At 42.8% G+C, this 25099-nt stretch overlaps 1 protein-coding gene across 2 annotated transcripts in view; it reads left to right on the plus strand.

The window, feature by feature from the left end:
• Positions 1-20294, plus strand: part of LOC122563263 (T-complex protein 11-like protein 1) — a 56624-nt gene extending 36330 nt beyond the window's left edge. For both annotated transcript variants that reach the window (XM_087973652.1, XM_043716907.2), the window contains 3 exons: positions 4884-5047; positions 6574-6822; positions 19795-20294. In XM_087973652.1, coding sequence (XP_087829778.1) covers positions 4884-5047; positions 6574-6803 — 394 coding nt within the window. In that variant the 3' untranslated portion in view covers positions 6804-6822; positions 19795-20294. The remainder of the gene's footprint in view (positions 1-4883; positions 5048-6573; positions 6823-19794) is intronic.
• Positions 20295-25099: the final 4805 nt, after the last annotated feature.

Below are 25099 nucleotides of genomic sequence, written 5' to 3' on the forward strand. Positions count from 1 at the left end.
TTACCAGGCGAAAACGTTGCACAACTTTCAGCTGTAAGAATGTAGACAGACGTGTGCGGGTCCACTATTTCACAATAGTTTTGGAAACATCTCACGTAAGGTACCTGTTTCAGTCTAACCCGCTTATGTTATGATCACATGATAGATCTGGAAATAAAAGGCTGTTTTGCCCCAGCATCCCAAAAACTGACTCTATAGCCATTCCTTTTCAGCATTCAACTCTTTTTTTTTTTAAACAATGTCTAGACAAGGTCTCAAACACACAATCCATTCAGCTTTCACTCATGCACTATATAAAGACACCTTTCCAGCTTAAACCTTTCCTTCTATACATGAGAGCTTTTGTACTCCCTTACTTTCTACAATCGTGAGCCCTGTGTTAATGCTGACTTTCTTTAGCATCAACCTCGATATCCTATACTAACAGAATGGACCTATGAGAAGATTTGTAGCTCGGGTGCTCGTTGCTGTGGTTCTGTTCGCCGAGCTGAAAGTTTTTGTTGCAAACGTTTCGTCCCCTGTCTAGGTGACATGCCGCAACCCAAAGGACTAGCCACACTACCATACATCAAGAACATCTCTGAAATGACAGCCAGACTACTGCGACCACTAGGACTTATAACCGCACACAAACCAACAGCCACTCTCAGACAACAACTCACCAAAACGAAGGACCCGATACCCAGCATGAGCAAAACTAACGTAGTGTACAAAATCCCATGCAAGGACTGCACAAAACACTATATAGGACAAACAGGAAGACAGCTAACGATCCGCATCCACGAACATCAACTAGCCACGAAACGACATGACCAGCTATCCCTAGTAGCCACACACGCAGACGACAACCAACATGAATTTGACTGGGACAACACTACCATTATAGGGCAAGCGAAACAAAGAACAGCCTGGGAATTCCTAGAAGCTTGGCACTCATCCACAAACTCCATCAACAAACACATAGACCTGGACCCAATATACCGGCCACTACAGCGGACAGCTGAAACTGGCAACCGGAAGCGGCAGGGACAGGCCACTATAAATGCCGGAGGAAACACCACAGAAGCGCTTCACAGGAGGCTCCCAAGCACTGAGGATGTCACCTAGACAAGGGACGAAACATTTGCAACAAAAACTTCCAGCTCGGCGAACAGAACCACAGAATGGACCTATTTTTATACTGACATGCACTGTGAGATTATGATAATAGTGGTGTTATCACTAGGCGAGTAATCAGGAGAGTGTGGCATTGGAAAACCACAGCCAGTCAGGCAGCATCCAAGGAGCGGAAGAGTCGATGGTTTGAGCATAAGCTCTTTGTTTGGAATGACATCAGATTCCTGATGAAGAGCTTAGCTTGAAACATTGGCTCTCCTGCTCCTCGGATGCTGCCTGACCTGCTGTGTTTTTCCAGCACCACACCTTTTGACTCTGATCTCCAGCGTCTGCAGTCCTCACTTTCACCTTGTAATCAGGAGACCCAGGTAATATTCTGGGGACACCAGTTTGTATTCCACCAGAGCAGGTGGATTGCCAGATAGATTCAAGCTTACATGTAACTCCAGACCCACAGAAATTCACTGCCCTCTGGCCGATACTCAAGAAGAAAAGGGTGTTGGTAATGACAGGAAACGCAATGGCACACACCATCTTGACACACGTATAAAGTTCTCCTCATTAGTCCCAAAATTGGGAGTTCCATTAACCAGAAACTGAGGTGGACTAACCATATAAATAAATAGTGGCTACAAGAACAGATCAGGGCCTCAGGATTCTGTGATGAAAAGTTTCCCACTCGCCTAGATGGGTGCAGCTCCAACAATACTTCGGAAGCTTAACACCATCTAGGACAAAGCAGCCTGCCTGATTGGCACCACATCCGCAAGCATCCACTCCCTGTATCAGTGATGTGAAGAAACAGCAGTGATTCCTACCTACCAGATCACTGCATAAATTCACCAAGGCTCCTTGACAACATCTACCAAACTCATAAGCACTGCCATGTAGGAGGACAAAGGCAACAGATACCCAGGAACACCACAACCTGCAATTTTCCCCTCCAAGCCACTTACCAACCATAAAATAGGAAATATATTGCTGTTCCTTCAGTGTCCCTGCATCAAAATCCTGAAACTCCATCCATAATGGCATCGTGGGTCTACCTACACCAAATGAACTGCAATAGTTCAAGACAGCAGCTTCACCACCTTCTCAAGGGCAACAAGGGACAACCAGTAAATGCTGGCCAGCCAGTGATGTCCAAATCCCCATAAGACATTTTTTTAAAAAAAACGTTAGAAGTCCTGTAGCATTTAGACCAAGAACATCGTTCCAGGTTCATTTGCCTTTTAGGGTTGTTGTAGACATTTTGGATGGTTAAGCTAAACAGTTTAACTAAAGGTCAGCCGTAATAAGGTGAGAATCAGTTATTTTATTGAACTGAACTTAAAAGTTGTTTCCCAAATATGATGGGCATGGGGATTGTTTAAGTATATCCCAAGGCACATGTTTACTCGGGAATGTAGAAGTGTTTAGCTTGTAAAAAGGAAACTAGGCTGTCTGTAGGTTGAAATGTTTATCAAATAACCTTGACGGACTTGAGGCTTATGTTTGTTCTTGAAGTCATTAAGGCACAAAAGGAGATCACTCAGCCCATGGACTTTATGCTGGCCCTCAGTAAATCAATCCAATCATTTCCCAATCCCCTTCTCCATCCCTGTCCCCTATACTTCCCTGAAGTGTCCATCCAATGCCCTTCAGAAAGTATTATTCATGCTCATTTCGAGGGCAGAGTTTCTGTTTAAAAAAGATCCATCTCCCCTGCATTTTTTTCCCCAAACTCTTAAATCTGTGGTTGCTAGAACTTCAGCTAAAGGAAGCAACTTTCCTTTGTATAGTTATGTAAACCTGTCCCAATCGACATACAAGGACAGAATACAGAGGTCTCAGCTGAATCAAGAAATTTTATGGGACTCAAATTTACCATTGTTTTCTGACCTATAATTTATGTGGCACGTCTTGGTCTCTTAGTGCTCACTTACAGCCTGTGATCAGATGTTTTGGAAATAGTGACAGCCGTTAAAAGGGCTGTGATCCTCTCTATCTGCTTCCGAGATTCCTGGGTATTTCTCCTGGTTGGGACCACACGTGAACTGATAAACCAATCATCTGGCTGAGTGTAAACTAAGTCGAACATATGATGCAGAAAATGCTGGAAACACTCAGCAACACCCCTCTAGGAAGAAACCAAGTTATTGGCTCAACGTTTTGAGGGAAGGGAAGGGGTCCAGGTGCCAGGATTGAAAGCAGGTGCTGACCTGGCACTGGCAAAATGTGGGAACCTGAAGTGGTATTTTACTGATGGCGACCAGTTTGCTGGGACTACCATATGCTTAGGTTCTCCCAGAGTTGCTCGTCCAAACAGAGCAACATCAGCAGCTCCACCATCGGAGGTAGCCTCTGATGAGACTGTGAGATGAAGGTGAGATGGTGACGTGCCCTTGAAGACAAAGTCTCAGTTTTATTCAGCACATCAAGGTCCTGGCAGGGAGGTTCAAGTGGTGGCCACAGGGTTGGCTATTGCTACTGGGAGGGGGGGGGGGGGGGGGAGATGATGCTACATGGATTGGTCATAAAGAAGGGCCTTCTTGGGAGGCCGCTAGGATCTACCTAATAGTCTATCCACTTGACTATGGAACACTGGTAGTGATGGAAGGTGGCTAAGAGGTGCGTCCGTTGGCTGCTGTGCTCAAATTCTTGCAGCTGGTTGAATGCTGGTTGAGGCCATCTTGCCTCCTAGTCTGTTACCATGGTTACATCCAGTCCAATGTTTTTGGTCAATAACTTTGTTTTGTTGTCAATAACCAAGTGCCCAAGATGGTCACTGCTGCCTGGGAAATAGACTCAACGAAGCACTCCTATTTCACACCCTAGTGAAAATCAATTCCTTTCCCGTTTTGTGCACCACACAATTTCAAAATGGGATTCAGTTTCCCCATTTGGGATACTTAATTGTGAGAAACTTTCATTTTCTTTCCCATCTGACTAAACCTGTTGTTGAATCTGAGGGGTCTTTCAAGCCAACAACTTGGAGTAGCTCATCATCAGATTTTGGCTCATTTAGAACCCTCTCAAACATGGATGGAGAAAAGCTGCCTTCGTTCTGAGACTCGAGAGGATTTCCATCTCAACATTGGAAAACATTTAAGTTTTTTTTTGGTCTGGTTTCCCATGTGCCCCTATTTTACATTCTTTTTTCCCAAGTCCAATTGCCATATTTTCAGTTCCATTCCCAGAGAGTGGACAAGGAGAGCCTTTTTCCAAGTATGGTGATGGCAAACACGAGGGGGCATAGCTTTAAATTGAGGGGCGATAGATATAGGTCAGATGTCAGAGGTAGTTTCTTTCCTTAGAGTAGTAAAGGTATGGAATGCTTTGCCTGCAACGGTAGTAGATTATCCAACATTAAGTGCATTTAAGTTGTCATTGGACAAGCATATGGATGTACATGGAATAGTGTAGGTTAGATGGGCTTTAGATTGGTATGACAAGTCGGTGCAACATCGAGGGCCGAAGGGCCTGTACTGCGCTGTAATGTTCTATGTTCCATGTTGATTAAGCGTAACATTTTTTTTTTGCCTCCATTGTTTGAATGACTATCAGAAGGATAGATGAAAGGGAGATGAAGTTTCCCTTTTCTATCCTCCATATTGCAAGCCAAGGTGATGTTTTGAGCTTTACAGACCTGAACAGCTGAGGCTTTGATTCTGAATTCTGAACAGGTGGTATCTGTAATTAAAGTGTCCCTCTCCATCATCATTGGCAGTAAGTGTTATCTAAAGGATTCTTGTGTTGCTCCTTCTGTCAATCTCCACAATATTCAGGTTAGAAGATGCTCTACTTGCAGTCAGCGACCAGATATACAGAGAGCTCGACAAGTCACTTCCTACCCATGGGTATTCTCCCCTGACAAGTGAGCAGGGAGCCAGCTTAAAAGGACAAATCTACAGCATTTCACACAGCGACAATGTCATTTGGAATCTGATTGGTGAGTTCATTGTATAATCTCCAAAATAAGCAGAGCCCTCCTGGATAGTGACCTGTGGAATAGAGGCTGTTTTCTGAATGAGATTGAGCTGTCTTGTCATTACTGCATGTTGCTGTTCTTTACACAGAGCAGACCGAAATCAGAAATAGTAACTAGAGTAGGCCATTCAGCTCCTCAAGACTCTACCTGATCATCTACCTCCATGCCAGTTTCCCACTATTCTTGACTCTTTGATACCATGACTCCCCAGAAACCTATCAATTTCTGACTTGAACATGCTCAGTAGTTCCACAGCTTCCACAGAATTTCAAAGATTTACCATTCACTGAGTGAAGAAAATCTTCCTCTTCTCCGATTTAATTGGCCTATCCCTTAGTCTGAGACTGTGCCCCTGATCCTTGACCTTGAGCACACGGGAAAGATCCTTCCGACATCCATCCTGTCGGCCCTGTAAGAAGTTGCAAGTTTCAATGTGATCGCCTCTCATTCTTCATAATGCTGGAGCCTTCTCGATCTCTCCTAGTAAGAAAATCCCACTGTACCAGGGCTTAATCTGGTGAGCCTCTATTGCACTCCCTCTCTGGCAAGTACATCCTTCCTTAGATGAGGAGACCAAAACGCCACACAATATTGCAGGGGCAGCCTCATTCCAGCTCTCTGCAATTGCAGCAACTCACCTTTAGTCCTGTACTTAAAGTTCCTTTGCATTGAAGACCAGATGTGAATTGACACACAATGTTCCATTAATTCCATTTACATTCAACATTAATAGTGTCTGGAATGACTCAGCTGGTTAATGCGGTGTTTATTGTGGAACCGGAGCACTTTGGCCAGCGTGATCCCAGGATGGATTTGATTCTGTGCTAGCAGCATTGGAATTAGCAATGGAGCCCAGAGGAGGGAACATTAGTCAGGACTACCCCATTCCAGCCTGCCACAATTGACTGTCTTTGCTGTGTCATAAAGGGTGGCCATGGTGGTTAAATGCTAAAGGTATTGAGCTGGACCCCTGGTTGGGCCAATACCCAGAGATCAAAATGTAGGAGAGGGAACAGCTCAAAATGAAGTGCTACCATCAGAATCAAGGGTTTATTAGAAATATTGACAGTATTCACACTACTAATTCACCAGTAAGGAAAGTCCACCAATAAGTTTCATTCCCTTTGTCTAGATACAAAGGGAAGATATCTACAGATCTTCCCTAAGCGAGGTAATGCAAACATCCGGACTATCCAATCCAATATTGCCTAAACATCTAGGTAATCCAAAGAAATAGGCTCCAAACATTCGGAAAGTTTAACTGAAATGTTTGAATTTCCTCAACACCCAAGATCTCAATCTCTGAAGATGCACTAATTTCCTACTTGGTGAAGAGAAATACTATCACAATATACATACTGAAACCTGATCAATGTATTATGAGAAAATTTCATACATATTTTTTAATATTTATAGACCCTATCTTGCTAGGACCTACTCTGCAATGTCATTTAACTGGTTTCATTAAGCAGTATCTCTTTTTGTAGGTGAGCGGGTTCATTCATACCTGAAGGGTTTTCTCAACTCCTCGAGTCCACAGAACGGCCTTCATGCTCTCCCCGGGGGTCTTGCTCCAATTCAGGCAGAGCTAAAGGAGGTTGGCTGCACCTTCAGCCATATTCTGCACCACAACAGGATGGTGTTTGGACCCTATTACTCCGGGATACTGGCAAAGCTGCTCTTCCCTGACAGTGACGCTGGGATGGACTCTCGCTGAGTCTGCAGTCAGTTGATGGGTAAGGATCAGAGATGTTAGAGGTGAACGAGAGTTATCTGAGGTATTTACTATGTTAACCCTATCCTTTTGGCCACGGTATAATTCTAGAAATGAGTACAGTTATCAGCATAATAAAAATTGTTGTTGGTTTCATGCAACAAATATCAATCCCATGGCATCCAATAGTCTTGTATCTTAACCATTGGCAACTACTCATAATGTTGAAAGGAACACTTGTTTTTCAATTTTTACTCCCTTCCTTATCTTTGCTATCCATATGTCATACATCCTTTGTGGACACGTTTGTAAGTAGGCAGTGTATTGCTAACATAACTCGAAGCCCTTCAGAACTGGGATTCCTGGGCAGGAGGAGTTGCCCTTATGAAGGAAGGTTGAACAAGTAGGGCCTGTTCCATTGGAGTTTAGAAGAATGAAATGCAATCTTACATAAGAGACCCTGAGGGAACTTGAAAGGGCAGATGCTGCAAGGTAGTTTCCTCTTGTTGAAGGGACTAGAACTAGGAGACATAGGTTAAAAATAAGACGTTACCATTTAAGATGGAGTTGAACAGGAATGTTTTTCTCTTGGAGGGCCATGAGTATGGGGACCCTCTCCCCAGAGAGGGGGCTATGTGGGGTTGTGGTCACGGTCAGATCATCCTTATCTTATTGAACAATGGAGCAGATGTGAGGGGCTGAATGGCTAACCACTGCTAACTCATGATCATTTATAGATATTTTTAATTGCACACATTATGACACACCTCCTGGAGCAAGTGAGACTTGAATCTAGACCTTCTGGCCCAGAGGTTGGGACATTACCATTGCACAAAAACCCTTACACACAGAATCCATTTGGCCCATTATGTCTGCACCAGCATTCTGAAGAGCATCCCATCCTACCCCTGTAACCCCACATTTACTATAGTTAATCCAGTTTATCTGCACAGCTTTGAATCGAACCCGGGTCCCTGGCAATGTAAGGCAGCAGTGCTAACCACTGAGCCACTCTGCCACCTAGACTGTAGCTTTAGGGTGCAGGACCTGGAGTGTAGGGAGGTTAGGAACATGGCATCAATCTCAAAGGAGGGTGCCTGTAAACAGGAAAGTGGCTTGAAGTGTGTATACTTCAATGCAAGAAGTATACGAAATAAGGTAGGTGAACTTGCAGCGTGGGTTGGTACCTGGGATTTCGATGTTGTGGCTATTACGGAGACATGGGTAGAACAGGGACAGGATTGGCTGTTGCAGGTTCCAGGGTTTAAATGTTTTAGTAGGGTCAGAGGTGGGGGTAAAAGAGGGGGAGGTGTGGCATTGCTTGTCAAAGATCGTATTACAGCGGTGGAAAGGACGATGGATGAAGACTCGCCATCTGAGGTAGTTTGGGCTGAGGTTAGGAATAGGAAAGGTGAGGTCACCCTGTTAGGAGTTTTCTACAGGCCTCCTAATAGTCCTAGAGATGTAAATGAAAGGATTACGAGGATGATTCAGGAGAAGAGTGAAAGTAATAGGGTGGTTGTTATGGGGGACTTTAACTTTCCAGATATTGACTGGGAAAGCTATACCTCTAGTTCGTTAGATGGGTCGGTGTTTGTCCAATGTGTGCAGGAGGGTTTCCTGACACAATATGTAGATAGGCCAACAAGAGGTGAGGCCATACTGGATTTGGTTCTGGGTAACGAACCAGGCCAGGTGTTAGAATTAGAGGTAGGTGAGCACTTTGGGGACAGTGACCACAATTCGGTGACTTTTACTCTAGTGATGGAGAGGGATAAGTGTGCACTGCATGGCAAGAGTTATAGCTGGGGGCAGGGAAATTATGATGCGGTGAGGCATGACTTAGGATGCGTGGCTTGGAAAAGTAGGCTTCAAGGCAAGGGCATAATTGATATGTGGAGCTTGTTCAAGGAGCAACTATTGAGTGTCCTTGTTAAGTATGTACCTGTCAGGCAGGGAGGAAAGGGTCGTGTGAGGGAGCCGTGGTTTAATAAGGAATTGGAATCCCTTGTTAAATGGAAGAGGGCGGCCTATGTAAAGATGAGGCGTGAAGGTTCAATTGGGGCAATTGAGAGTTATAAGGTAGCCAGGAAGGACCTGAAGAGAGAGCTAAGAGCAGCAAGGAGGGGACATGAAAGGTCCTTTAGTTGGTAGGATTAGGGGAAACCCTAAGGCTTTCTATAGATATGGCAGGAATAAAAGAATGACGAGGGTAGGAATAGGTCCAGTCAAGGATAGTAGTGGGAAGTTGCGTGTGGAGGCTGAAGAGATTGGGGAGACACTGAATGAATACTTTTTGTCAGTATTCACTCAGGAACAGGACATTGTTGCCGATGTGAATACTGAGTCACAATTAAGTAGAATGAATGGCTTTGAGGTATGTAGGGAGGGAGGTGTTAGAAATTCTGGAAAGGGTGAAAATAGATAAGTCCCCTGGGCCTGATGGCATTTATCCTAGGATTCTCTGGGAAGCAAGGGAGGAGATTGCAGAGTCATTGGCCTTGATTTTTATGTCCTCGTTGTCTACAGGAGTAGTGCCAGAAGACTGGAGGCTAGCAAATGTGGTTCTCTTGTTCAAGAAGGGGAGTAGGGATAACCCTAGTAACTATGGGCCGGTGAGTCTCACTTCTGTTGTAGGCAAAGTCTTAGAGAGAATTGTAAAGGATAGGATTTATGAACATCTGGATAGGAATAATGTGATCAAGGATAGTCAGCATGGTTTTGTGAAGGGCAAGTCGTGCCTCACAAACCTAATTGAATTCTTTGAGAAGGTGACTAAGGAGGTGGATGAGGGAAAAGCGGTAGATGTGGTGTATATGGATTTTAGTAAGGCGTTTGATAAGGTTCCCCATGGTAGGCTACTGCAAAAAGTACGGAGGTATGGCATTGAGGGTGAGTTGGAGGTTTGGATTAGGAATTGGCTGGCTGGAAGAAGACAGAGGGTAGTAGTTGATGGTAAAGGTTCATCTTGGAGTGCCGTTACTAGCAGTGTTCCGCAAGGATCTGTTTTGGGACCATTGCTGTTTGTCATTTTTATAAATGACCTGGAGGAGGGGCTAGAAGGTTGGGTGAGCAAGTTTGCGGATGATACGAAAGTCGGAGGAGTTGTTGACAGTGAGGAAGTATGTGGCAGGTTACAGCGGGATATAGATAAGCTGCAGAACTGGGCAGAAAGGTGGCAAATGGAGTTCAATATAGCTAAGTGTGAGGTGATTCACTTTGGTAAGAGTAACAAAAAGATGGGGTACTGGGCTAACGGTCGGATACTTGGTAGTGTGGATGAGCAGAGGGATTTTGGTGTCCATGTACACAGATCTTTGAAAGTTACCACCCAGGTAAATAGTGCAGTGAAGAAGGCATATGGTGTACTGGCTTTTATTGGTAGAGGAATTGAGTTCCGGAGCCCTGAGATCATGTTGCAGTTGTATAAGACTCTGGTGCATCTGGAGTATTGTGTGCAGTTTTAGTCGCCATACTATAGGAAGGATGTGGAGGCACTGGAACGGGTGCAGAGGAGGTTTACCAGGATGTTGCCTGGTATGGTAGGAAGATCGTATGAGGAAAGGCTGAAGCACTTGGGGTTGTTTTCATTGGAAAAAAGAAGGTTTAGGGGTGACTTGATAGAGGTGTACAAGATGATTAGGGGTTTAGATAGGATTGACCATGAGAACCTTTTTCCACGTATGGAGTCAGCTATTATGAGGGGGCATAGCTTTAAATTAAGGGGTGGTAGGTATAGGACAGATGTTAGGGGTAGGTTCTTTACTCAGCGAGTCGTGAGTTCATGGAATGCCCTGCCAGTAGCAGTGGTGGACTCTCCCTCTTTATGGGCATTTAAACGGGCATTGGATAGGCATATGGAGGATAGTGGGCTAGTGTAGGTTAGGTGGGCTTGGATCGGCGCAACATCGAGGGCCAAAGGGCCTGTACTGCGCTGTATTCTTCTATGTTCTATGTTTGTCTGAATGTTTGTAAAACTGTAAGAATAATAGATATTTGCTTGCCACTTGCTGTGGCTGGAAGCCTATAACTTCCAAAGCACAATCAAGAGGTACTACCAAAGCTATCAGCCACATAGCAGTGATTAACTTAACTTTCGTTCTGCTGTGTTAGTTGGCTCTTTTCCTCCTAGAATGATTCACATTCGAGGTTGCCACGAAATTCCATGTGATTTTTACAGAGTCATAAAGAAAATTTCTGACTGTTTTGTGCTGCAGACTTTCTAAATGACACCTTGCTCTTTAAATTGATGCTTGACACCCAGTACTGGGAAATCCACATGGACTGTGAAATTTGATCTGCAACTTAACAGGTCCTGAATGCATTTATGATTATACATCTGCCATTTGCTATTTGCCTACTGGTTAAACTTGAAGATTTGCTAGCAGAAGGAGGAGGAGAACAAAGATGTTGTAGCAAAGACTGTTAGTGCATCATTGGATGAGCCCATTAATATTACAAAGGCCCATGTCATGCCATTGACTTAACTCCATTGGTGTGTTTCTGAGATTGTGCTGGGGCCACCACAGGATTTTGAAACTGGAGGTTTGCAGCTCCTATCAAAATAGTATAGGAATATGTTACTTGTGGGTTAATTGAGCTAATCTGCTTTGAGAACCTATGTCATGGGTCACACCAGCCACACCCAGAGCTCACTGTAACTTGTGAAATTCTTAACTCCAACAGTTGTTGAAAATATACAAACCTGAGATTACAATATTGTTTTCATTGTAAAAGTATCTCATTTTGCAAATGTTCCCAATTATTCATCTGTCTGTATACATTCAGACCTAGTTGTCGTGATCACTGTACTAAGCTGTATGGCACAGTACATGTCGTGGTCTTTCATTCCCCACAGTCTGCAGTTAGTAATCTATACTCTTCCATCCAATCCAAATGACCACGATGAAAGGTACACTGAGCAAGAGCTCCTGACTCTTCTGCTCAGTTGATCCTGTATACTGTAATAACAGGAGGGGTGAATATGCACAGTTTTTACACACACAACTGCCTCCCATAAGGACCTGGCATTATAAAATCAACCAAACGAGTAATCCTAGATTCCTTCAATATGTTCATAGAACCCCTACAGTGTGGAAACAGGCCATTCTGCCCAACAAGTCCACACCGACCCTCTGAAGAGTAGCCTACACAGATCCATTCCCCTATCCTATTACTCTACATATACCCCGACTAATGTACTTAACCTGCACATCCTTGAACATTTATGGGCAATTTTAGCATGGTCAATTCACCCAACCTGCACATCTTTGGATTGTGGGAGAAAACCGGAGCACCCTCCAGAAAACCCAAGCAGACACTGGCAGAATCTGCACACTCCTCACAGACATTCACCCAAGGCTGGAATCAAATCCAGGTCCCTAGCACTGGGAGGCAGCAGTGCTAACCACTGAGCCACCATGCTGCCTTGTGTTTGTTATAGAGTCAGAGAGATGTACAGCAAGGAAACAGACCCTTCGGTCCACCTCATCCATGCCAACCAGATATCCCAACCCGATATAGTCCCACCTGCCATCACCCAGCCCATATCCCTCTAAACCTTTCCTATTCATATACCCATCCAAATGCCTCTTAATTGTACCAGCCTCCACCACATCCTCTGGCAGCTCATTCCGTATACGTACCACCCTCTGCGTGAAAAAGTTGCCCCTTAGATCTCTTTTATATCTTTCCCCTCTCACCCTAAACCTATGCCCTCTAGTTCTGGATTCTCCACCAAAGGGAGGAAACTGTGTCTATTTATCCTATCCATGCCCCTCATAATTTTGTAGAACTCTATAAGGTCACCCCTCAGTGTCTGATGCTCCAGCAAAACAGCAGAGTAACACTGTAGAAATCTGTTCAAAGCTTGTTTAAAATTATAACTCTTCTTATTCACAGCCAGTGAATAGACAGTGACCAAAGGTGACCGCACTTTATCTAAGTTGCGGCATATGTTTTTAACTGTTATTTCTACAGAAACACACTACTGATGCTTTGTACAAGTATATTCATTGTGTGCCATCTAGTGGCAAACAAAACTTGTCCAATCTTGCCAAAAATATGGTGCCTTCAAATTTCAGTAATAGCAAGAATCTGAACGCAACATCTCAACTGATCCTTCAACTCAGACCCGAGGGATTGCTGTTCTGTCGGACATGCTGCATTTTAGATAAACCATTAATGCCAAGTCCTGTCAGCCCTCTCAGGTGGACGTAAAAGATCTCATCGCATTGTTTTGAAGTTGTCCCTAGTTTACTGGCCAATATTTATAATCCCTCAACCATTTTAAAAACTGCTTGTCTGGCCATCATCACATTGCTGTTTATGGTACCTTGTTTTGCACAAATTGATTACTGTGTTCCATACATTACAACAGTGACTGTGTTTTGTAAAATAAGTACTTTAATGCATTTGTTTATGAAATGTTGGCATCGATGGCTAGACCATCATTTATGCCCATTACTTAGTAATCCAGAGGGTAGAGAGGCAAGCGTCCGGCATATTGCCATGGGTTGGGAGTCACATGTAAGGCAGACCAGATAAAGATGATCGAGTTTTCTCTCTAGTAAATGTTAGTGAGCCAGGTGAGAGTTTATTGTTGTCGTCTGGCTACCTCCTCATTCCAGATTTTTCTTAAGTTCAAATTTGACCATTTGCCACGGTTGGATCCAAACACTTGTCCCCAGAACATTAGCCTGGAGTTCGGAGTGCTACTTACCTAGAAATCACTTTGGGACACCCTGAAGATGGCAACAATGCCATCTAAAAGGAGTTTTCTCTTTTGCAAACTTTGCGTAAAAAAAAAAAATTTGAAAATATCCCTCAACAAATATTTTTTGTCGGTTTAGCTATTGTCGCAATTCAGTAATAGGCAGAATCTGTTCCGAATTAGAAATGTATCCAAATAGCAATGAAAAAATATGGAACCATCTTACAAATTGCAAAATATCCCTGGGGGTGAGCAAATTAGGAGACTGAAATATTTTACTATAATTATCTGCAAGGCAGGAGTGTCCTACAGCTGAGAATCCACTACTTTTGACATAATAGGGTGGCGTGGTGGCTCAGTGGTTAGCACTGCTGCCTCACGGTGTCAGGGACTTGGGTTCAATTCCACCCTTGGGTGACTGTCTGTGGAGTTTGCACACTATTCCTGTGTCTGGGTGCTCCAGTTTCCCCTTTCAGTCCTAGGATGTGTAGGTTGTGTAGATTACACATGCTAAATTGCCCAGTAGTACTCAAGGATGTGTGGGTTAGCCATGGGAAATGCAGGGTCACAGGGATATGGTGGGGAATGGAATTGGGTGGGAAACTCTTTGGAGTGTTAGTAGGGGCTTGTTGGGCTGAATGGCTTGCTTCCACACTGTAGGGATTCTATAATGTGGAAGAGGAGTGATGAAAGAAGAAAAAATAAATGAATAGTTGTATAACTGTGAGATGTACTTATAATATTTACAGCCAACTCAGAAATTTTAAATGAGATTCTGGGCCAACTCATCATTTCGATTGCAACTATTTGTAAACTGAGGTTGTACCAGTAGGTGGCATCAACCCCAACAGTATGAACATTTTAAAGTTGAATTTTTCACATCAACCTGAAAAAAATAGCAGCCATTTGTAATTTAAGGAATTCGTTTAAAGTCCAATAATAGAAGTTACAAATTTAGGTACATCTTGCATTGCAATAGGATTGAAAGAGACATAAAAATTTATTATTGAAGTGTTGAAATTTATAAGTACAAACAACATTTCACTTCCAAATCAGAGTGGAAGCATTTCATGTAATGTGAGGCTGTAATATTTAATCCAAATATTACATGAAACAATCAATGGAATGTTATTCTATTGTGATAAAATGATAGCGTGACTGAGCCAAACAGATAATTTCTCTCCCAAATTGTGATAACTTCTTTAAAGCTTCAATGAAAAACCGGAACTCAACAGTTCTTTTCGTCCTTAGATTTTGAAAGCAGAACTTCCTCACCAGTTCGGCAGCTAGAGTCACTCTATGGCAAGCCACTAGGAGGCAAACATTATCATCAGTTGCTGAGTGGTGAGACCGTTTCAGGCCATGACCACTGCAACCATCACTCCAGGACATTAGTCTGGGATTCTGGATTACAGTGCAGTGACATTACCACTACTGTCATGCCACTGCTCCCTTAAGGATGTTGGCTTAAAATTAACTAGGCAAAAGTGAGGACTGCAGATGCTGGAAATCAGAGCCTACATTAGAGTGGTGCCCAATGAACTCCTGCTGTGTTGACCTATGGATGAGTTGACTGGCCTCCAAGAAGCACAACCATTTTGCTTTGAGCTCAGTATCACTCCAACCAGTGAAGAGTTCCTCTTTCTGCCCTCGCCCCTGAATCCCATTGACTCCAGTTTTGCTAGGCCTCCTTGATGCCAAGTGGTCAAATGCAGCCTTGATATCAAGGGCAGTCAATCTCAGCACACCTCTTGAGATCAGCTGTTTTATCCAGGTTTGGAGCAAAGCTGTAGCAAAGTCATTAAACGTAGAAGATAGAAGGAAGAGTAGGTCATTCAAGCCTGCTTCACTATTCGTTATGAGCAATGGCTCATCATTGAGCTCAATATCCTAATCCCATTTCCCAGCTCCCACCCTGCCCCCAAATATCCCTTAATCCCTTTATCTACAAAAGCTATCTCTCCTCCTTCTTGGAAAACATGTTTTGGCCTCAACTACTTTCTGCGGCAGTGGATTCCACAGGCTCACTGCTCCCTGGGTGAAGAAATTTCTTGTCATCTCAGTCCTAACAGGTTTACCCCTTATCCTTAAACTGAGAGGCCTGGTTCTGGAAAATCAACGTTCCAGGCAAAAGCCCTTCATCAGGATTGCTCCTGATGAAGGGCTTTCCTGCTCCTTGGATGCTGCCTGACCAGCTGTGTTTTTCCAGCACCACTCTAATGTAGACTCTGATTTCCAGCATCTGCAGTCCTCACTTTTGCCTAGTTAATTTTAACCTTACTACAAATCCTCTTGCAAGGATGCCTACCATGAAGAAGTTCTCCTCCTCTCTCCACAAGAATCTGTGAGTCTCTTTCTCACTGCAACCCCCAGGGTCATTTCCTCATGAGTACAATTTTAACTGACTTAATCTCTCCTCATACATCAGTCCTGCCATCTCAGGAATCAATTTGGTGAACCTGTTGCTACACTCCCTCTCTAACAAGAACATCCTTCCTCAAATAAGGAGCCCAAACCTGCATATGATATTCCAGGTGTGGCCTCACCAATGCTCTGTACAATTGTAGTAAGACATCCTTGATGCTGTACTCTAATCCTCTTGCTATGAAGACCAATGTACAGTTTATCTTCTTTCCTGCCTGCTGCACTGACACGTTTACTTTCAGCAACTGATGCACAAGGACACCCAGGTCTCATTGAGCATTCCCTTCTCTCCATTTACAGCCAGTCAAATAATAATTTACTTTCCTACTTTTACTATCAACGTGAATGACCTAACACTTGTTCATATCATACTGCATCTGCCAGGAAATTGCTCACCTACTCAGCCTGTCCAAATCAGATTGCAACATCACTGCATCCTCAGCCCACTCTCCCATCCAGCAATGTATCATCTGCAGAGTTTTAGATATTACATTAAGTTCCCTCATCTAAATCATTAACATATATTATGAGTAGCTGTGTTTCTAATACCTGAGGTACCCCACTAGTCACTGCTTGCCATTTTACACATTAATCTCTTACGTGGGACTTCGTTGAAATTCCAAAACAAACCACACCCACTGATTCCCTCTGATCAACTCTACTGGTTACATCCTTGAAGAATTCCAGTAGATTTGTTAAGCAAGACTCCCGTTTTGTAAATCCATGCTGACTGTGTTGATTCTACCACTGTTTAAGTGCTCTGATATAAAATGCTTGATAATGGATTCTAGCATCTTCTCCGTTACTGACATCAGACTCTTTGGTCTATAATTCCCTGTTTTCTCTCTTCCTTCCTCCTAATTAGTGGGGTTACATTAGTTGCCCTCCAATCTGTAGGAACTGTTCCACAGTCCAGGTGACCACTAATACATCCACTTTTTCTTGCACCACTTCCTTAAGTATTCTGGGATGTAGATTATCAGCACCTGGGGAATTTATCAGCCTTTAATCCCATCAATGTTTTCAACACCATTTCTGTACTAATACAGATTTGCTTCAGTTCCTTCCTCTCCCTAAACCTTACGTTGTTCTTCATTTTTGGTACCTTATCCTCCTTTGTGTCAATCATGTCTTTGTTCCCCATTATAAACTCCTCTGCTTCTGACCGGAAGGGACGTACATTAATTTTTCATCATTCTTTGTCTCTTTACAAAACTATAAAAACTCTTTACAGGCTACTTTTATGTTTACCTCAAGCTGAGTCACACTCCCTTTTTAATCAATCCCTTGGTCCTCCTTTGCTGATTTCTAAACTGTACCCAATCCTCAGGTCTATTGTTCTTTTCTTGCCACTTTGCATGCTTATTTTTTGCACCTAATGCTATCTTCAAATTTCCCCATAAACCATAGTTTGGCCACTGCTCTCTTTACACTCCTGAACCAGACAGGAAAAACAATTTTATAGTTCAATTTTGCCTTTGTCTATCCACCATCTCCCTTTCAGTAACATTTCCCAGTCCATCGTAGACAACTCCTATCTCATATCATCATAGCTTCCCTCATTAACATTCAGGACCCTAGTCTCAGAATCAACTACCTTACTCCCCATCTTGATGAAGAATTCTAGCATATTATGGTTGTTCGTTCCCAAGGGGTCTCTCACAATTACATTATCAATTGTTCCTTTTTCATTGTATGAGACCCAGTCTAAGGTAGCCTATTCTCAAGTTAGTTCCTCAGAAAACCATCCCATATTCGGGGTTAGGAATTCTTCCTTTTATAATTTTGTGACTAATTTTATTTTCTTAATCTATGTGCATGTTAAAATCACCCGTAAATACAAATGTTCCTTTCCTCTACTGCCTTTTTTCTTTTTGTCTGTCATTCCTAGATACTGAATATCCCTGGGTTTTCAGTTTCCAATACTGGTCACCCTGCAGCCATGTCTCCATAAGCCCAACAATCTATCATTCCTGTATATATCTGTTTGTGTGATTAGTGCATCCACTTTACTTCATCTGTTCCATGCATTCAGGCACAAAGCCTCACAGCTTGTCTCTTTAATGTTCTTTGTCCCATTATGAGGAGGTGTTGGTGTGGCGGTATTATGGCCAGACTTATTAATTCAGAAACTCCGCTAATAGTCTGTGGCCCTGGGTTTGACTTCTGCAGCAAATTGTGGAAATTAATCCAATTTTAAAAGTCTGGAATTAAGAATCTACTGATGGCCATGAAACCATCTGGTACGCTGTTGTCTTTAGGGTGGGAAATCTGCCATCCTCACCTGGTCTGGCCTATATATGATTCCAGAATCTCAACAATGTGGTTGACTCTCTGAAATGGCTGAGCAAGCCATTCAATTCAAAGGCAACTAGGGATGGGTAACAAATGCTGTCTAATCAGCAACACCCCCATCTCATGACTGAATAAAGAAAATCCACTTTTCACTGTGGCATTGTTTGATTCTGGCTTTTGATTTTACTGCCTATCACTTCTCGTATTCCCTTTCTGTCATTTGTTCTTGGCCTTGCATAGGTTCCCAGTATCGTGGCTAATTTAGTCAGGGGCTCAGTGGGCCTGGTGAAATTCAAGCCGAGCATCAGTGAGCAGATTACCGTTGAGCAAGTGCAGCTTGAGATCACTGTTGGTGACATCTCTCATCACTTTCCTGATGACCAAGTGTAAACTGATGGGGTAGTGATTGGTGGAGGTGGATTTTTCTTGGTTATTTTTGTGGACTGGACAATTTTCCATGTTATGTAGATGCCAGTGTTGTAACCATACTGGAACAGCTTTGGCTAAGGGTCAATCAAGTTCTGGAGCACAGGTTTTCGGTACTATTGCTGGAATGTGATCAAGGCCTACCTTTGCAGTATCATTTTTTTGGTGTCATGCTAAGTGAATCGAATTGTCTGAAAGCTGTCATCTCTGCTGCTGGGGCCCTCAGAAGAAGGCTGAGATTGATCATCCATTTGGTACTTTGGCTGATGAGGCTTGCAAATACTTCACCCTTTTGCACTAGTATGCTTGGCTCTCTCATCAGAGGAGGGGGATGTTTTTGGAGACTACCCCTGTACTCAGTTGCTTAATTGTCTATCATCAATCATGATTGGATGTGGCAGGACTTTAGAGCTTACATCTGATTTGCCAGTTGTGGTATCCCTAAACTTAGGCTACTGCATGTTGCTTAGCAGGTCAGTAATCAGGTGTTGTAGCTTCAACAGGGTGAAAAGTCACTTTTAATATGTCTGGTGCTGATTCTAGGAAAGTAAATTTGTATTTAGCCAATTTATTCTGGGTCTCTGGATCACTACTCTGGAGACTACCATTTGTCCAATCAATGTTTGTTTAGAATTTTGTGCTCCCCTTTGCATCATGACTATGTCACCAGTCCTTGTGTCATCATTACAATTAGATATGTAACACACACACTCTCACTCTCTCTCTCTCTCTCTCTCTCTCTCTCTCTCTCTCTCTCTCTCTCTCTCTCGTATCTAAGTTATTAATGAATGTAGCAAATAGTTAAGCACCATTACAGATTTTTATTGGATTTCCATTCTCCACTCCTGATCTTCTAGCGTCGAACCAATCTCCTTACCCGGTTAATCATTTGCCTTCTATTCTGCAAGCTTTTGTTTTCGCTAGCAGTCTCTTATGTCGAAATTTACTTGTGGCGCGTAAAATTATTCCACATTTAGTGGAGACGTTAATCTTAAGATTTCACTTTAAAGTTTAGTGTTGGTGGTAAATAATGCAGTAAGTAATTTTATATAAATATTTAAAATCAGTTGCACACTGTTGCCTAGCATAATTTTGAGGCTACAGATTTTGAAAGATTGTTTGTGCTTCTGTTTTCAGTCCATTGCTTGTACCAGCAAAAAAAAAACAAACAATTCATTCTTTAACCGTTGGAACTAGGACCTTCTCTCATCACCCTATGTCTACTCGAATCTGAACACCAATAAATCATCGCGAGAAGCTGTTCAAAGTAACATTGTTGTAGAACATTCTGTTTTCTGCCAAGGGTGACTCAAAGCTTGATTTCCTCTGGCTTCGCCACCAAAAAGAACTATCTGACCTGCTATTGCTGCCTCCTACTGGAGCAGCACATGCAACAACAGTCTGTACTTACTTTAATTGCACTATTATATTTTTAATAAGCTTGCATGAGGTGATAAATAAATTCTCCGTATGGGGTAAGACAGAGAATATCTAAGGTAATGGGTTTCAAGGATTGCTGTGTAATCAGGGTCATAAGATAAATCTGTTCATTGATTTTGTTCTAAAATATTAATGTTGGCTATGTTTGTTGCCTCATGTTTGTTGCATTGTCCTTTCTACCACTGTATATGGTTCATGATGCTGTAACTGTAGGTTTTTATTTCACTGCAAGGTTAAAAACTGGGGAAGTCTGAAAAAAATGGAAATTTCTGAAAACAGACTGTAAATCCTGTAAAGGAAAAAATCCAGTTCAGAGTTTGGATGAGATTCCTGATCAGGGTCTGAGTTTGGTGAGGGGGGTGGGGGGGGTGTAATTCCTGATCAGGGTCTGGTTTTGGTGGAAGCGGGCAGGGGGTAATTCCTGATCAGGGTCTGGGTTTGGTGGAAGCGGGCAGGGGGTAATTCCTGATCAGGGTCTGGGTTTGGTGAGGGGGGGTGTAATTCCTGGTCTGGGTTTGGCGAGGGAAGGGAGGGGGTTATTCCTGATCAGGGTCTGAGTTTGTAGGGGCAGGAGGGGCTAATTCCTGATCAAGGTTTGGTGGGGGGACGGGGGTGGAATTCCTGATCAGGGTCTAGCTTTGGTTTGGGGTGGGGGGAGTGATCATTCCTGATCAGGTGGTGAGGAGGTGATTCCTAATCAGATGTTGCTCCAATGAAAAACTCTCCCTGTAATGCAGATCTGTTTCTCTTTCCATCCTGAGGATATTTTCTGTTTTCAGAACATTCTATTTTTATTCAACAAGCTGTCCCATAATTATTCTTAGCTGGCTATAAACTGTTACCCTGGTAAAATTCCTAATCAGTGTGGAGTTTTTAATAATTATAAATGATATTTGTTTGCAATTATGTTAGCGACATGTTTTAAAGATTTTGTAGATTGTATTAGTTACAGGATTATATACTCTGCCTTCTTTTGATGTTATTGCCACTTTTCCAAGGTAATCACTCACTGTCTCGCTACCAAAGACTGATGGTCACCCCGTTTTTGCAGCTTTAAGCTGAATCCCAAGTGAGACATCACAAGAGGACTTTACAACCCAACTTCTGATGCTCCCTATTTTTTTTGTGTGTGGAGATGCCACATCCCAGGTGGGTGAAAAGGCAAGAGTGTGCATTTCATGGCACATTGCACCTTGCTACCAGTGGCAAATTATTGAAATTAGCACAACCACCAGCTGAACGGTAGACTCCAAAGGAACTGACCAAGTGAATCCGGATCCCTTCTAGCTCTCAGCAACTAGCAGTGTGTGAACCGACATTGTTGAAGTCTGCAAGTCACCTACATTACTCACTGATGTGGAACTCATGATATGGACTTACCAAGGGAAGGAAAAGAAATATAAATGTACAACAGCACATTTTCCATATTGTGAGAGCCTGGGGGGATTATCAGCAATCTTTGTGCAGCAGCTATTTGTGCAACTGTGTTTACTGGATGCTGAAGAGAATTGTCTCAATCGTTGACATTTGCTTTTGAAAAAATAAGTTCAATTGGGCTGAATTAAACCAAATTTAAGCTTGTTTTTAACAAAGAGTTGAGCAGTTCTGAATATTTTAAAACAACCTATTCAGATGTGTCATGATACATCTCTGGGGCAAGTGAAACTTGAACCCAGGTCTCCTGCCTCAGAGGTAGGGACACTATTGTAATGGTTGTAACATGGTCAGCCAGGTGGACATCATAGAATAGGAGTTCCTTGATTGGGACTGTTAGTACCGCAGTTAGGCGGTAGTGTGGGGGTTAAGGAAAAAAAGAGAATTAAAAAAAGGGAAAAAAAAGAACAGTTAGTATCAGAGAAACCGACATCCTGGCACCTGACTCCGAAGGAGGCAGTACTGAAGTCAAGGACTATTCACGTGTAAATGAAGGATGACTTGGTGATGGGATACTGACCTCTGTGGAGTCATTTCACCTACCATTGCACTACAAGAGTTCTATTTGCTGATTGTATGGTGTGTGCAAGTGGAAGTGATCAATTGACTTGAGCACCAAATAATGTTAAAATTCGATGGATATAAGAATTGTCATTGAGCCCCCTTAAGCCTGTTGCAGAATTCACTTCTATCATGGTTGATCTTAATTCCATCTACCTGCTTTGGTTCTGTAACCCTTGTTTAATCTCAGATTTGATTTTTTTTTAAATTGACCCTGCTGCCTAGGTAGGGCATTCCAGATTTGTACCACCCTTTTAGGGAAGTAATTACTGACATTTGACCCTTAAAATGAGAGATTTAAAGGTCTCCTTTGATCTGGATTCACTTATCAGAGAAAATAGGAGAGAGAGAAACCATCAATTCCTTTGGTCAAGTTAAATGCCAATTAAATCTCAATCTACACTCTAAACTTCCATCATTGTTTAATCCCATTAACCATGATTATTTTCTGGTGGATCTGCACTGAACCCCATCCAAGGACAAGATATCCTTCCTGAGATGGTGTGTCCAGAACTGAACTTGGTGCACTAACTGGAATAATGTTCAAAGTTTGTGCGAATAATGTAATGGAATAATGTAATTTCCATCCCTTTGAAATCGAGCCCCATATTCCATTGTTCTTTAAATTATAATTTGTAAATTTGTGATTTCTGTGTTTGGATCAGTATAACTAATTGTTCCTTCATCTCTATGTTTCCATTTAGAAACTACTGTGATTTATCTTACCACCTCAATCCTTGTGTTTGATCCAGTTAATATTCAGAGGATATCACAACAGGACCTCACACTTTCCTTCTTAGCATTCTCAGGCATATAATTCCAGCAAAATTGCTTGCATTATGATTGGGGGCAGGAATCCAAACTACTTCAAGAACATTAAAACCAATTGTAGAACCTCTCTACCACCAAGAAATTAGCCAACCTACAATGAATGTGTACAGAACCAGGGATGTTTCTGTTCTACCTGGGGCTGTGTACCATAGAGTCAGAGAATCATCACTACACAGAAGGTCATTCAACCATCATGTTAGTACTTGCTTTTATAAGGAGCAATTCATGTCCTATCACTTCCTCCATTCCTGCATATTTCTCATGTTCAGAACATCAGTTGCATATCCAGGCACTTTCTAACCGAGTTGAGGGTTTCTGCCTCTAGTTTCAGAAACTGACCTCCCTTCGATGAAAAACATTTTTCCTCATAGCCCCTCTAATCCTTTCACCCATTACAGGCTGTGTACACATCCGTTGACCTTTCCAAAATGAGATGTTCACAGAAAACAGTTTTCAGATAAGTCTTGCTAGATTATTCCTCTTATTTCAATGTTTATCTTTTTGAGAGTTTTTTTAATGCACTCAAAGTGGGGATGGAATTCTTCTAAGTGTGAATGAATTGAAGAAAGCACCAGATGAATTTCTACAGGGTAAGTTATGAATAGCTAACTTGCTGGCATTTTATGAAGAGGGGGAATCAGGGTAGCGCAGTTGATGCAGTGCACATAGCCTTCAATAAGACATTTCGTACAGCGGCAAAGAACAAACCTGTGAACGATGTCATGGTTCATGGCATAAAAGAGACAGGAGCAACATGGATATGGAATTAGCTGACTGACAGGAAATAGAGTTAATGGATATTTTTGGGCCAGGGAAATGTTCGTAATGGAGTTTCCTGGGGGTCAGTGTTAAGATACTTGCTTTTCCTGATCATATATTAATTACTTAGACCTTTGTGTACAAAGTGCAAGTTCAAAGGTTGCAGTTGCTTGTAAGCATTGTAGACTGTGAGGAGGACCGTGTACAGCTACAAAAGCATATGGTGTTCACTGCAGAGAAATGTGAAGTGAGGTAGAATGTGGAGAGACAAGACAAAACAAAGAGCAGGCTGTGAAGGAGTCCAGGCTCCAAGGGACCTAGGGTGGCAGACCTATGGGCTTAACTCATGAAAGGTGGCAGGACAGGCTCAGAGAAGGATTAGTTTGGGAAAAAAAAAGTATCCCAGCATTATTAATCACAATATGGCTGACAAAAGCAACTTCTACTTGACACTCGTTCAGCCTCAGCTGGAGCACTGTGACTAGTTCTGGTGCCACTTTTTAGAAAGGAGGTGACATCTTTGAAGGTTGTTCCAACTTCACTTATGAAGGCCAACTGGAGAAGTTAATACTGTTTTCTTCAAAGCAAAGAAGGCCAAGAGGAGATTTGATAGAGATATTCTGGACAGAACAGAAATGGAGAAACCATTCCCACTCTTGAAACATTTGAGAACAAAAGGACACCGATTCAAAATAATTAGCAAAAGAAGCCAAAGCGACACATGGTAAAACTTTTCATGCAGCGAGTGGTTCAGGGCTGGACTACAGTGCCTGAGAATGTGGTAGAGACCGGTTCAATCGAAGCCGTCAAATTTGATTTAGATTTGGCAGGAGAGAAGGCAGGAGAATGGGACTAAATGAGAGCTGGCACAGACTCAATTGGCTGAATGGCCTTCTTGTGCACTATTACAATTCTCTGCTAATTTAACATGCCCAGCATTCAGTACGAAACTCTACAATCTTTACTATTGTGTCTCCCGCTGACTTGGTAAAGAAAGATCTACTGGTATGTTTTACATTTTCTATAGCAGGTATCCTGTGGCCTCTGATTGAAGTTGCTAATCCAGGTTATGGACTGATTAGATTAGATTCCCTACACTATGGAAACAGGCCCTTCGGCCCAACAAGTCCACGCTGACTCTCTGAAGAGTAACCCTTCCAGATGCATTCCCCTACCCTATACCCAGATCCACACCCCCCACCGACCCAACCACCACTCCCGGCACCTTCCCTTGCAACCGCAGGAGGTGCAACACTTGCGCCCACACCTCCCCCCTCACTTCTCTCCAAGGCCCCAAGGGAAACTTCCATATCCGCCACAGATTCACCTGCACCTCCACCCACATCATCTACTGCATCCGCTGCAGCCGGTGTGGCCTCCTCTATATTGGGGAGACAGGCCGCCTCCTTGCGGAGCG

Source organism: Chiloscyllium plagiosum, unplaced genomic scaffold (genome assembly GCF_037043375.1).
Source record: "Chiloscyllium plagiosum isolate Xiang-an unplaced genomic scaffold, Cpla_swu_hap1 HiC_scaffold_26, whole genome shotgun sequence".
In the NCBI taxonomy this organism is placed as follows: Eukaryota; Metazoa; Chordata; class Chondrichthyes; order Orectolobiformes; family Hemiscylliidae; genus Chiloscyllium; species Chiloscyllium plagiosum.